This window comes from Echeneis naucrates, chromosome 5 (genome assembly GCF_900963305.1).
Source record: "Echeneis naucrates chromosome 5, fEcheNa1.1, whole genome shotgun sequence".
Taxonomy (NCBI): domain Eukaryota; kingdom Metazoa; phylum Chordata; class Actinopteri; order Carangiformes; family Echeneidae; genus Echeneis; species Echeneis naucrates.
Window position 1 is genome coordinate 19268993 of NC_042515.1, and position 14651 is coordinate 19283643.

The window sequence follows — 14651 nt, forward strand, 5'->3', positions numbered from 1 at the left end:
CCCCAAAACCTTCACAGCTACCCCTTTAAACGTTAAATTACTGAACTATCCAATTATAAGACTGGGATTTACTGGAATGTATCATGTTATTACCTTCTCAAGCCAGTCATTTAGCCTTTGTTTTGGGGTTTTTTTGTGTGTCTTGGCCACACCTAGAGGTCAATCGTGTTGGCACATGTAAATCCATGTCAACAGAGGCCCCGAAGCCTTTTTAACTGACTGTTATATCAAGTCCATAATGATATAGTAGAGGACAAAAAGAGTACTTTGTAAGAAATATTTTGTTTTATTCCAGTTCACACAATGTCTCTTCATTGTCACTTTAATGCTTACTGCAACTAAAAAACACTTTGAATAAATAAATAGATTATTCAAAACATAACAGAAGTACAGAATATTATTTTCCAAAGTAACCACTGTTTGTCGCTTTTACGTTGTTATACTGATAAACATATAAATCCTTAACACCCGCAGACAATGCATCACTAAAATATGACAAGATGCCAAGTATAATTTGGCATTTCAGTGCATAACATCAATTTTAGTTACGTTCAACAAAATTGACAGAATTTGCTAATATATAATCATTTTTACTGTGACTGAGCACACTGTAAACTGCTCCAGTTTTTAGGCCATTTTCAACCTTTTCCTTCCAGTCATAGTTGGCCAAGAAACTAAAAATACATCAGTTGGTTGTGGAAGTTCTTCAGTTTGTCCTATGAGGTAAAGCAGAGTCTGAACAACATGGTCTGTGGTGTGGTGACATCAGCTACTGCCAGCTCTTGCCCTCCAGTTAGACCCAGCTCTGGAAAAATCATATTCATCACAAAGGTGAGTCAGACAACTGACAACTAAAAACAGTGCATTCATTCATATCGTTATTGTATTGTGACCTGTTTATGTTGCTAAATTTCGAGCAAAGAAATGCAGTATGAATAAAATATCTCACCTTTAAGAGTTTTGGAGAGATTTGGTCGAGTTCTCTGTTCAATTGAAGCAACAGACTGTAAAACATAAGATAAAAATTAAAACTTATATGAAGAATGAAAACCTTCACTGCCTTTTTAAAACTGTTCAAATCTCCTTGGACATCAGGGGTATCTAAAGAATAGCCTCTTTGGCAGGTCTCAGTTTACAAATGGTCAGTTCAGGTCAGAAATATATGAAATGGTCAGAGATTCAAAATAAGCACCTCAAAAGTAATGACACATAAAAACAGATGCCAGTAGTTTATTACCTGTAAATATAAAGTCTTGTTCTTTCCTTCCACTGTTGCTGTTATAGCTGGAGATTTCATTTGTCTGAAAAATATATATTTGGTTGTTAAGGACAATTCATAATAGAGACTGCAAAGTAATGCTAATAAGGTATGACTGTAGGCTGAACTCAAGTATGATAACTAGTGTAGTGTAATGTGGTAATTGGAACTACATTCTAATGATGTAGACAAACTTACAGGGAAGCACTCGTAGTCAGGTAGTCAAGCACATCCTGGAGTTTGGAAGATGGAGCAAAGTGCAAGTCCATAGGTATTTGGCTACAGGCTGAACAGTTTTCCTACAACAAGAGTGAAAAAACTGTATTTAAAAGGTGCTTAGAACACAAACAAATTTGAACTGGCAAATGCAACTGAGAAGCAAACCTTTCGTTCTGCTTCAAAAGTGTACGTGTACAAGCTGTCAATATCATTGAAGACCATGTAGTTATTGAGAGGCATATAGGCACTGCAGATGGAAAAGGTAACATCATGAGAAATGGCAAAAGACATATGCAGTTTTTACAAAACAAATAGTTTTGTCCATAGGAGAGCAGAGCCAAGCCTGCAAACTCACCTTGACGCAATTTTGAAAACCTCAGTTGCACAAGCAGCTGGAAACAATAAAACAGAAAAAAAAGTTACACACATCCACAGACTTATGTTTACAGGAAGGCAGTGTACCTGGTACTGCTGAGAAATGATTAACTTGTATATGGCACGGCACATAATCTTCAATGAAGCTCTCTACTAAAATACTTCCTTGTACATCGATTATCACTAACTTACCAGCAATAACGGCATTTGTAGATGCTACAGCAGGGATTATCCTCTTAACAACACCTACAGTGTTCAACAAGATACAGAAAATATGTTTTACTTATTTCAAAAATCAAAGAAATAAAAGCTCTACAACTTTGCAGATTAAAGTGAACATGTATGTGTCACACTGGTTGCATTGTTTTTCCATTTTTTTTGCACAATAAGAAAAAATGTTTTGTAGTCACAGTAGGAGATTTCATGGTAAAAAAAAATAATTCAGAAGGAAAGAGTTTAATCTTTTGAGAATCTGTTCTAGGCATGAAAGAACATTTGCTCACCTTGGCTTAGTCTGTATGTGACTCCTGTTATGTTGAACTCTGCTGCCCTCTCCAGAGATCTCTGGTAAACCCACTGAATGTGCTCTGGGTCATCGCCGTCTAGAGCCACACCAGCTAATCCACAGTCACACAATAAAGTGAACTTTGTTGTTCATAGTACTTGTTGGCATGGTTTGTTGAGCCTTAAGCCATATTTAATGTTAATTCTGCACCCTTTAACAGAAATCACTGGTACTTAGTGCTGATACCTCCAAAGGGTGATTCTTTGGGCCAAAGCAGCATCCAGACATACTCAATGCAATGTTCCGGCAAACGAGGCATGGAAGCTATCGTACACATTGGGAAGTTGATCTACAAATGACAGGTTTATTTTAGAAAACTGACCAGGAAATGTCTGTGTAAAATCCATTATGCCATGGCTGTAAACCTTTATTTAATAAAAAAAAATAAATAAATAAAATAGTGCAACCTGACCTGAGGAGGATAAAGCTCAAGAGTGCAGTCAATGCAGGCGGTCATACCAGGGAATATTACTCTGGCATTGCCTTTAAAGCCTTCAGTCCCTCCATCAATTAAAGGAATGATGGAACCTGGATCCAAGACACCATCCTCATACACCAGCAAAGACAGCTGCACACACAGTGAGAGGGGCCGCACAAAACATTTTTTGAACAAAATCTTTAGCATTCAATTATTACAAGCATCAAGAAAACAAATGTATAACAGAGAACTTGCAAATTTAACGAGAAAAAGAGATTTTAAAAAGATTTCATTGAAGAGGAATAACTTACCAGCATACCATTCATCCACCTCCTGGCAACTACAGAGTCCAATCCACAGACAATGATGTGAAATTCTAGGTGAGAACCAAGAGATTAAATATCTGTTACTGATGCAGTCCAATCAACATCTGATAAAAACAATGGTCACCACAGAGCCGAAGAACTGATCCCAATACAACTCAACTTTAGCTTGGTGAACAGTGTTGAGAGGGAACGAGTTTTTGTTTTTTTTTTTTTTATCTGGGAGTCAGTTTTATGCAATAAAAGAAGATAGTTGGTTTTGGTGCCCTGATAAAATGTGCAGTCAGTCTTTTACTCTCAAGTACCCTAACACCCCTAACAACCATTTCCACCAAGGGGGAAATTCAGAAGTCATAAAAATACTTACGTCTATAGAAGGTTTCATCCAAATCTTGAATTTTCTTAAAATGTCTGCACAAAACATTTAGGAGACTTTCAGACAGACCTTGCTCAAAGAATGATGAGCAAAAAATATGGATAAATTATATAATTTTGAAATTATGTACAGCTACTGGCAGTTGTCTCAACACAAATTAATATATTTTCACTGTGTTTCATCTACTATTTCAGGGCTAACTTGTTCTTTCAATTACTGATTATAAATGATTGAGTTTGAGTGTTGAGCAACTCCAATTTTTATTTGGTATCTACTATTTTGCAACTATTTCTGAACCAGTGACACACACTGCATCACTGTCAAAAGGATACGGGACAACACAGCATCCAGGTATTCGGCTATTGATAAAATCAGCTGCAACATCTGCCTTGGGTCGTCCTACATCTTTTGGCCTGATCAGCGTGCACACCAACAGGAAAAAATAATTTTATTCAAACATTATAGTCAGTGATAATAAAGATCATACACCTTACAGAGAATGCATTTTGCAACATTACTGACCTGAATAGAAACTGTCGATTCAGATTGGAAACATCAATGGTGTCCATGTCGACAACATGGATGTTGCGAATGCCTGATAGAGCCTGAATCATAAAGGAAATGCAAACTAAAAATTTGCCTTTCATTATGACTTGAATTACCCTGTTAAAATATCCATAACAATAATAACCATACCAGGTCTTTCAGCAGCTCGCACCCCAGACCACCAGCACCAATTACCAGGATTTTGCAGGTTTCTAACATAAAGGATAGTGACTGTGGTGGGAGATAATGGACACCATTTTTAGACTAATTCAAGAATGTCACAGGACAGATGACAGAATGAGGAAAAAGAAACTTTGCATCTTGCAGTATGAATGTAATCATTACCTCTGTACTTGGTTCAAAGTCTGGGTGGGTGAAAGGCCCTGATCTTTCCAGAAACTTTTTGATGTGGTTCCATCTCCCCTCCCACTCACAGGCATGTCCACTGCCTCCGTCCACCACCATCCTGAAGACATCAAAATGTACATTAAGGATGTGTCATCAGCAGCGTCTGACACCGTCAAGAGTATATAATGTTACATAGCATGCATAATACTGTACAGGTTGATGTTACACAAAGCCTACAGAGACCGTGCAAAAACTAAATCAGTCAAGACTCTGACTAATGAGTCATTTTGTCATACTAAGTCTATTTTGTTTGCAGCTGAACATGCAGTAACATGACCTAAACAGGGTTCCTGAAGATATTCACTATTGTGTTTAGGATCCTGCCCCGTATCAGCGTCTGCTCTCTAACATATCCAACATTTAATATGATATTTCGCCTTTCCATACAATAGTAAAGCTGTATATCTGACATGTTTATGACCCTGAGAGATCTGGGTTTCCGAGTATCCTGCCTCTACAGCTCCCAGTTGGTCGGCTACGTGACAAGCTAACATGTCAACAGTGACAACGCACAGAAAAGACCTCCAACTTTCAATAGAGGTAAAAGATTCAACAAAACAATCACTGCACACGCGTGTTAGTTTCTCACGCTCCGTTAGCCAGCAGTTTTGTCTGCAGACAGGGTGCTTTAATGTTTTGTTTACAACCAGTAATAGGTTAGCTTCCTGAGCTAGCTAACGTTAACCTTCCTCCTGTCCAGTAACCTCAAACCTTCCGGCACTTCTACCAATTCATCACTAACTTCTCAGTCAGCTCCACTACTCTCCTTCTTTTCTTCTCCCTAAAAAGAGAGAATAAAAGAAGGTTCATTCATGCTGTGCTTTCGTAGGTTAATGAGACTTGAAAGCATCTTTCGGGCAGTTAATAACTGTGTTTCTTGCTTGTTTCTTCGGCAGCTACTTACGGCTCATCCGTGTCCGCCATGTTTGGATATTTACGCACCTTCAATGTCGGAGCTAGCGGTAGTGAATTGAAAATCTCATAGGATAAAAATCTAAATAGTTCTCATAACAAAGTTCTATTTATGTGCATGTTTAATATTAACCCACAAAAAATCATGTCATACACTGACTTCTTACAGAGGATAAAAGGCAGGTACGTTACCTTGTCTGTGCCTATGTAGTTTAAATAAAGCTTAAATATTCCCGATAGCCTTTAACGCAGCACTGTCAACGGGCCACTCCACAGAGGCGATAACAATACATTTCCAGCAGGTGGCAGCATTTCACTGTGTGGTGCGACTCAGCGGACGTGGCCTCTGGGGGCCGGACTGGACTGTGGTGGCCCTCTGTCACACCCAAGACAGACTAGTTTGTTGTTACCTCACAGTAAGTGTTTCAACCCCATGGCCAACAATGCTAACATTTGATCGTTTTTGTTACTCTGGTTAAATTACAGTGAAGAGACCAGAGAACCACTGCTGTAGAATATAACCTATGAGACTGTATTTCTGACATAAATATCCATGGTCAACAAGTGTTCTTGGCACATTTGTTAAAATTTTTTATGCAAAATTAGTTTGCAAAAATTCGCATTTGTAAATTAAAATTAGCAAAAGACTTGTAGGAGCAGTCAAAACACCATTGGGAATTTTAAATAACAAATTCTGCAAGTATTTAGTCAATAATTGCTTTGCTATTAATGTCTTTACAAATTTAGAAAAATCTATAAAAGCAGTTAACTGTCAGTGAGAAACAACATGACAGAACATGGCCCAATTGAGTCAAATAAACTTTATCCGAAAATAGGAGTTAATCAAAGTGAATCAAACTGCCCAAATGAAAACTATAATTAAATGTATGAATATATTTACAGCATTTCTCACTGTTATTATGTTCTTTGCTTGTTACAAAAATTAAATAAAGAAATCTGAACAAAATAATGATAAATCATTTGCTTTCATTGTGATCTGCTTCATAAGGCACCTGCATGAGTATGAAGAAGACATGAAATTGAGATCTTGTTATTAAGGAAAATGGCTTCAAGGTTTACCCCTCAAGTGTCAGATTTAGTCTCTCCACAATGGGAAAATTAATCTGTCATTATACAATGATTACTAAAACTTGGATTGGCTTCTATGCATTTTAGGAGACATGCCTGAAGGCACAAGACAATTAATCCATCTGTCCACAACCCCTCCAGTATTAAAGAGAATGTGTAGGAGATACTTTTTGCAGAGGTCCCCAAAAAACCTGGCTAATATTTGTAATTTATAGCCTTGTATCAACCCAGGGTGTGTGTTTGTGTGTGTGTGTGTAGCAGGACAAAGACTTTTCTCAGTCTCTGTGTTTTAAATGGTTTGATGGTGCTTCCCTTTTTTCCCTTCTGATTTTTAATGAGATGTTCCAAATGACAGCCTCCGAAAACTGATAACTAAAAATAACTGCTGCGACCATGTCCTTCATAGCTGACTGCCTGCCATCTCAGCCTTTGTCTCCTTTTTTCACTATATCTGTTTTGTCTGTCCGGTCCTTTCATTTAACCTTAGACACAATTTCATGTGAAACAGCAAAGAATTTCAAATCTAAATCCTAGATGAGGCGTAAAAATTGCTTATATTGTAAATAAAGCTGACGTACAGAGATGTGACATTATTACTCATGAACATTTTATGAAATATGACAGTACCCACTCATAGTCCCCTTTTGGATTCACCCTCAGTATTATAGTGGGGGTCTTCAAGTGGTGCTAAATGTACTCAGGATCTAAAGTAGGGCAGTGTAGGACTAAGTCAAACATCTTCCAGTGCTGACATTTTTCCATAGATTCCATTAAAATGCCATCTGTCATTTTTCCACCTTAAGCAGGGACAGTCTGAATGTCACTGCCGTGCCTTTGAGGTGACCCAGCTCTCTACCATCCATCACAGCCAAATACAGTGAATGTGTGCAAGCAGAGATCGAAGACTCCAGAGCTGAAGGGACCATTCCTTGAAATACTTGATTAAAGCAAGCTATCTAAAGTCTGACACCTTGTTGGCTGGAAGAGGAACCTCAGAGGAACTGTTAGTATCCTGCGTCTGTCCACACATCGCTCTCCAGTTTTTCAGAAAACAGAAAAGAAAATCTAATTTTCGCCTAACATATTGCCTTCAGAAACAGTGACATGGAAATCAGGGTTTGCCAGCTTTCTGTCTCCATATATCTCCACATCCATTTGCCATTTGACGGCTTTCTGTCAGTTCATCCAAAGTGCTGCTGATTGTGCTAATGATAATGTGTCACAGTGATATGTCCCATGTTGGGTGCAGAGTGGCGCTTCCAGCCACAAGACAAGGAGATGCCATAGGCTGTGTTGTGTTGTGCTGTAGTAAGTGATTGATGACTCTCTCTGTTGTACTACTTTGATTAAGATTCCAGTGATTTATCACCACTGCTCACAATGTAATTAGACTCTATATATACACTGAACAAACCAGTGTTGTCTTGCTATCCCAAAATGTGTGAGCGTGTATGTCTTTTGTGAGTACTCGTGTTATCTTCATACCTTTTTGTGTAGCTATGGTGAACACGTCAGTCTCTTCTGAAGTCTCTCTGAATAGATTTCCTGGAAAACTCACCTCCTCTGTTCACTTTTCTCGTATTCAAGCAGGAAATGTGTTGCACCTGAGATATTTTCCAAGTATTTAATATGTGATGGATGTGTTTACCTTTGAATTAAATTGGCTGTAGTATATTTAATTTAAAATGACCAAGAACCTCGATAAAGAGATATTTGCTATGAAAATGCATGTTTTTTGACATTTCAGAAATGTCTGACAGAAAAAGTGCAAGACAGACCATAGGCATCCCAAGGGCTACAGATTTAATATAAAAAGATGTTATGATGACAATGGCTCAAAAATAAGGCTTTGTTTGATATTGGTCAATTCATGACCAAAAATATAATTCATTTTATTTGTCCATGGAAATTATTTTGCAAACTGCATAATAAAGGCACTTATATCTAATCTTTGGTCAATGGTTGTTGCAACATCACCAAGGTGTTCTGCGATATAATTCACCTTCCTGGGTGTGAGGGCTGCGGCGTCACTGCTGGTTTGCACTTGATTCTTCCTGTTTCTGATGGGCAGAGCCCCACTTCCTGCCTACAGGGGTGGAGGACTTGCTGTGACCTTGTTGCATATGTCTTTTCCCCCCAAATGTTTGGTCCCAAAAGAGGTTTTTCTAAGATTGAGGAAAACCAGAAGAGTTGGACCAAAAAATGTTTGTCACATGACACATGATTGCATCACAGTATCTTCCCTGATGTATTGAATGGCTCAGTGTTTGCACTAATGAATGTAGAAATCGCCCTATTCGCTCTTGGAGGTTTATGCATTTTCATTACCCACTGACTGTAGTTTATTTGTCATTAAAGGCACCAACAATCTGTGTTTTCCCATTTAGTCTTTTTGGCACATTTTCAGTTTATATTTGAAATCATGTTAGTTACAGATAGTAACAATTTAAAAGAAACCAACAGCAAACTTGGCCGTGAACTAAAGAAGGGACTTTCATCAAGAGATGAAAGATTCACATGAATTAATGCTTGCGAAAAAAATGAACTAGATATTTTGAGGAACTACATAAAGTTATGACCCCAGAGACTAGTGGAAATATATTTGTGGTTTTAATTTCAAAACTCTATTGGCAGGGTTGCGGAAGTAGTTAAATATTTTGAGAAATCAACTTTTTTGCTGGAGGGAGTATCTGTATGGCAAGCAGAGAGCAACAGAAAACAGGGAAATAGCTTAACCTTGCAAAAAGACACACAAACATGATACAATATGCTAATCAACAGTCCTTAATGGTTTGGAAATATTTTTATATTTGGCAGGCGAACTGTTTGTCAGTCCTTCTGCTAAGCCTAACCCAGCAGCCTATGGCTCCAACACAGCGGTTCCTGGTTTCCTGTCTAATTGTTTTTCTAGGTTTCATTACAGTTCACAACAGTTTGAGTTCTTGACATCACCAGAACATTTGACTTAGCGCTACCAGCTCATAGCCTCGATATTTTAATGGAACATACGTATATATTTCTCAAGCCAGTCAAATAACTGTAAGTCCTCGTGTCTCCATTGAGCGGGTGTGAGTGTTAAGTTAATATTAACACAGATATATTCCTTCCATCAGACCTTTCCACAGGAGAGACATGCTCTGTGTCTGTGTTCAAGGACAGCAGAGGACTTGTGGGAGAGCCTTAAGACAGTGGCACAGCAATTTCCCTCCGACTATTTCAACATTGTTTATTCCTGCTTTGCGTTTCCTATTTCCTGTCCTCCTCAGCATACTTCCTGCTCTGCCATTCCTACTGTTTCTCCATCACTATTGTCCCCTCCTTGTTGAAAAGAGACATTGTGCATTGTGAAGACAACATCCAGTCTGTCAGCAGTCACCCAAGAATTTCCTCACAAGAGTAAAACACAGCTAGGAAAACAGGATAGTCAACACATTGTGCAACATTTACATTTTCCATTTAAGGAGGATGAAGAAAGAGAAGGTAATTGAGAAGAATATGTTTTATTAACTGGCCTCCACTGACTTAAGTAATATGCACAGCAGAAGTGTAATGTTAAAATGCACGAGGAGCACTTTGCCACTAAAAGTGGCCCTGTGGCGAGCCATCTGATCATCTGACCATCTGATAGTTATCATTACACACTACTACTCACTTCCCATTGTAACCTCTTCTTCTCCCCTACGGTTTATCCTCACTAGTGCACATATGGAACTACCAGGTGCACTCACTGTATGTTTTCTGTATGTTTTGTTTGCGGTATGGTATCTTTTCTCCTCCTGCTCTATTTTTTTCCCCATCCCTCTATCGAGTCCCCCCCGACCTTTCCTTCACGCTCGCCCTCTGCTTCTCTCTCTGCCCCCTCTCCCCATCTCTCCCTCTCTCTACCCGACCAGTCGAGACATAAGGCTGCCCCCCTTGCCAGTGTTGCCAAGTGCTTGCTCTTGGAGGGATATGCTGGTTCTCTTTAACAATTCCATAAAGAGTTTGGTCCAGACCTGTTGTACGTTTAAAGTGCCTTGATGCAACTTTGTTATGATTTGCCGCGAAATTAATAAATTTGATTTGCCCCTTGCCATTCTTATCACGTTGAAGCAAAAACAAGCAAAACTATATATAAAACTATACTTTACTCTAACCATGAAGAAGTTTTCATTGCGGTGCCTGCCAATGACAGAATCTGCAGGGCAGGTAGTCCCTCTATTGATCCAGGAGATTTCCTCTCACAGATGGTTTCCTTTGGCCTTAAGTTAATCATATATTTATGAATCTAATGGTCATACTTTAACTTACCTGAATTTAGTTGTGATACATTCCACATTTTGCCACAAACCACCTTGATCTATGATATAGGAGCTACTGTATTTTGTCTGTACTGTTTCCACCTAAGGTTTAACCCAGAGGGAGTTTCTTAGCTCTGCATTTTATTTTCTCCTCTTTCCACAGAGCATGGGGTAGGGTGGAGCTCAAGGAAGTGGGGTATATCCTTTCTCTCCACTGAGGAAGACTGAGGAGAGAGGCTGGAAGCTGGATGACTGGTGATCTGATGGCACTAAATATGTATATCTATATGTATATATACACAAATATGTATGTCTACTAAATACAGTATATCTTTTCAGTCTATGTACAGATATTCTGAAATATTTACAGGCAATATTAATCTAAAACAGTCATGGGAGATAAGGTATGCTGGAATTTCTCAGCATTCCCTTTAAAATGAGTGGTGTATCAAGCAGTGTAGCAGCCCTTCAAGTTAAACTGTCTGTGAAACTGGCACTATTAAAGTGACACCTAAAAGAAAAGATGCTGTTCTGTCAGCAGTATGTATAAAATGTGTTTTTCTATTGTTGTCCTTTCAGAGTGTTTCATGTAATTTAGATTCCATCTGCTAAAGGAATAAATTCATTTTTACGTGTGTTCATAATGGTATTTCAGGTCCACTACATTATATAATAAAAAAGTAATAACATTCTTATTCAGATTTCACATCGACTTGTAGAAAATGGCTTCTCATAATCATAACTGCAGAAACAGTATGCATAATATTACAGGACATGAATATGTGATAATTTGTTGTCTACTTGTGTTTTTGTTTTCATGAGTTTTAATCTATTGCTGCTACACATCTGCATGCAGCCTGTCTTGTAAAGATACATTGTTTAATCTGTGCATAAAACTTATTGCCATATTAATCAGGAGCAGTCATGGGATCTTTGAAATTCCCGCTCAGAAATAACAAAAACAATGATGGTGGATGTTTCTCTTTGTAGGGACATTTCCATTATCACAGCTTATTTACTCCGCATAAAGTGATTCAGATCATTTGGTGAATCGCTTACGTTTCTAACTCTCAGTGACTTCATTGTGCCAATGTTTCCCTCTGGCCACATCTCAGCTAGCAAAATCTGGTTAAAGTAGTGGCTGCTTGGTAAGCACAAGGTCAAAAAAATTCTTGCCTTCCTGCCTTAGTTTTGAAAATTAAAGGCTTTGTACTCTGTAAATACAACCCATTTAACCTGTAATAAAAGGCGGCCTGACCAGTAATTGCAGTGAAAAGGGGTGAATAGGGAATATACAATGATCATACATTGTAATATCTCACATTTCAGATGATTTTTACCCCTCACTTGTCCCCTTCTATTATTTTATTTGATGACATAACAGTGCCTCCATTAGCGTGGATGGAGGAGGCTTGCCAGCCAGCACTAAGCTTCTCCCCAGCCCCCTGTAATGAATTCATTAGAGCGCAACCAAAATGAGATCTTGATTAAAAACAACTTGGGTGCTAACTTATTTATGAACAAGGTGTCCAAGTGGTGTTTATCAGCTCTTGTGGGCCACTCAGTGAAACAATCACATCATATAAATCAGTATGCAGAATATATTATGCCCATGGAAACACAGGGACATCCACACATCCATATTTACCACTTGTGAGTGGATATTGACAACATCCCATTCCTCAACCTCATCGTCCCAAACAGATTATTCTCTCTCTCTCTCTCTCTCTCTCTCTCTCTCTCTCTCTCTCTCTCTCTCTTTGCCTCCAGTGATGACTTGTATGTCTCTATGCCAGTGTCTCCTAACATCACCCTGAGTGATTGCCAGTCTTGGTGTCAACCTGCTTGCAACACTAACCCCTCCAAATGTCCAGACAATGAAATGCTCAGCTGAGGTAATAATTGAGAGTAAATCCTAGTTGTGTCCTTTTGTCGACAGCCACAGTGTTGCAAGGGGGGCGAGTGTTACCATATTAAGCCGAGACAGAGCAGATCGCAGCCCACTGCCCCCTCATTACCCCTGATCAAGGTGTGATTTACTGCTTTTCTAAAAACAGGTTGCCCGCAGCTGGTAGTCCTACCCTGTGGTGTGCAGGGGTCATGTGAAGTTCATGTTGCACAAATACCCTTAGTTTTGATTTAAGAATATGGTTTTACACATTTTACTGCAGTTAGTCGAACCTGTTGATAGTCCAGCTATACTGCCATGCTCACAGGGCTTGCGGTCTTTATCTGTAAATGACTTTTGTGCATATGGGAGGAGACACCTTTCAAAGCAAAGGTTTTTGTATTTTAAACACAATTCTCCCCTCTGCACGATTCTGCATCTCTCTTTGACTAAAGGAGGCAGTGGTTTAAATATATTTTTAAAACAGACACACCTCAGTCTGCTCAGTAGCCAGTGGGGGAGCATGAACAGCTTGCACGGTATCTGCAACATGATAAAACCATCCATTCTGAGTAGGCTTTCCCTCCTGATTACAGCTGTGGAGAATCAGATCAACAGTGAAGTAGAAAATGAGTTTATGCTGACTCATTAAGTTTATAACTCTCCATAGAAGTACATAATGGTTCTGTTAGTGATTGTAAGTGTTGGCACAAAACCCCCAGAATGCTTGATTATAAATGAAGGCCTTGAAATCTTCCACCAGTGAGAGCTGATTAATTTCAAAGTCAGTTTATTGAGTAACAACAGTAGTTTGTCTATTAAAACAACACAAATAAAAATCAGGGTTTGACAACTCAACTCTACCATTTGATTAGATCACAACCAACATATTCTTGTCATGAAAGGTGCTATAGGATATGAAATCCACATTTTATTTATTTAGTTGCTTCCTCTAAAAATTGAAACACCGTGACTGAAAATGACATGCTGGATTGGATTTCTTTTGTTGTCTGTACACCTAGTCATGTACACTTCATGTGCACTCTACACATTAAATGGCCAGTCCTCAAAATGCTTTTACAGCTCACTGAGTCAAAGAGTGTTAATGTCTCTATTCCCACTGGAAACCATTTTTGCACACAGATATGTTGAACCAAACTGGTGCTTTTTTGCACACAAACACCTAGCACACAGCCTGGGGCGGGCCCTCCGCCAGTTTCACTCTGTAGCTATTTGCATTTTACACCTTCTTAAGTCGATCAACGTGGCTGTTTTCAGAGTAAGGCAATCTATTTCCACAGCAGGGGACAAATGGTTGTCATTAACATCAAGTTATATTATGGACAAATCAATTTCCCCTGGAAGATGGGATTTCAGTTTAGGTCCTAACTGGCTGAATAAATAATTAATATGCAACATACAGCATGCACAAAAACAATAACATTAGGTAGAAGTCATGTGTACGGAGGAGATGACATCACAACAGGACTATATTTACACTGTGGAGAGTCAGAATTACAACATTAAGTTTACTAGCGTCCCAACTTCCAGCAGCAGCATAACACAGATGAGGCAAAAGGCTCAAGGATACCAGAGGATTTACTGACAATTTGTGTTTCATCACTGATTTCTCCATGAGCCATTACAGACAACCTGCAGGCAAAAAATTGTTCACTCACAGTTGTCAAGATGAGGATTTAGCATGTAGGATGTTGATGGAGGATCAATACAGCTCCATCATGGCCCAGCCAGCTCCTCCCTGCTAATAAACACAAACCATTCACCACTTTATGATGTCCACGGGCCAACCAAATCCAGCACAGCAACAACGGTAAGTTGGATTAGAGCAGCGGGTGCTTTTTCCTCCTCAGTGTGTCCCAATATATCTCTCCTAATACCTTTACCAGCAAATATTATTAAGACATATCCACGCAAGCGCTAAACTAAAGCCTCCACAGGTTCCATATGCTTCCATATTCACTGCTGTATTGGTT

At 38.9% G+C, this 14651-nt stretch overlaps 1 protein-coding gene across 4 annotated transcripts; it reads right to left on the reverse strand.

The window, feature by feature from the left end:
• Nucleotides 1-270: 270 nt before the first annotated feature.
• On the reverse strand, nucleotides 271-5418 carry uba3 (ubiquitin-like modifier activating enzyme 3). Of its 4 annotated transcripts, XM_029502073.1 has the most exons (18): nucleotides 5393-5412; nucleotides 5231-5269; nucleotides 4426-4546; nucleotides 4231-4311; nucleotides 4057-4139; nucleotides 3867-3947; nucleotides 3526-3569; nucleotides 3147-3211; nucleotides 2830-2985; nucleotides 2604-2706; nucleotides 2356-2469; nucleotides 2045-2098; nucleotides 1833-1869; nucleotides 1643-1724; nucleotides 1457-1557; nucleotides 1238-1301; nucleotides 950-1004; nucleotides 271-805 (listed from the first exon to the last, which is right to left on the reverse strand). In XM_029502073.1, the coding sequence occupies exons 1-18, from the start codon at nucleotides 5410-5412 to the stop codon at nucleotides 717-719; spliced, it is 1389 nt and encodes a 462-aa protein (XP_029357933.1). In that variant the 3' UTR covers nucleotides 271-716. The 4 variants fall into 4 exon arrangements, with proteins under 4 accessions (XP_029357933.1, XP_029357934.1, XP_029357932.1 ...); XM_029502074.1 differs by lacking the exon at nucleotides 5231-5269 and having other exon boundaries at nucleotides 5393-5418; XM_029502072.1 differs by lacking the exon at nucleotides 5393-5412 and having other exon boundaries at nucleotides 5231-5313.
• Nucleotides 5419-14651: the final 9233 nt, after the last annotated feature.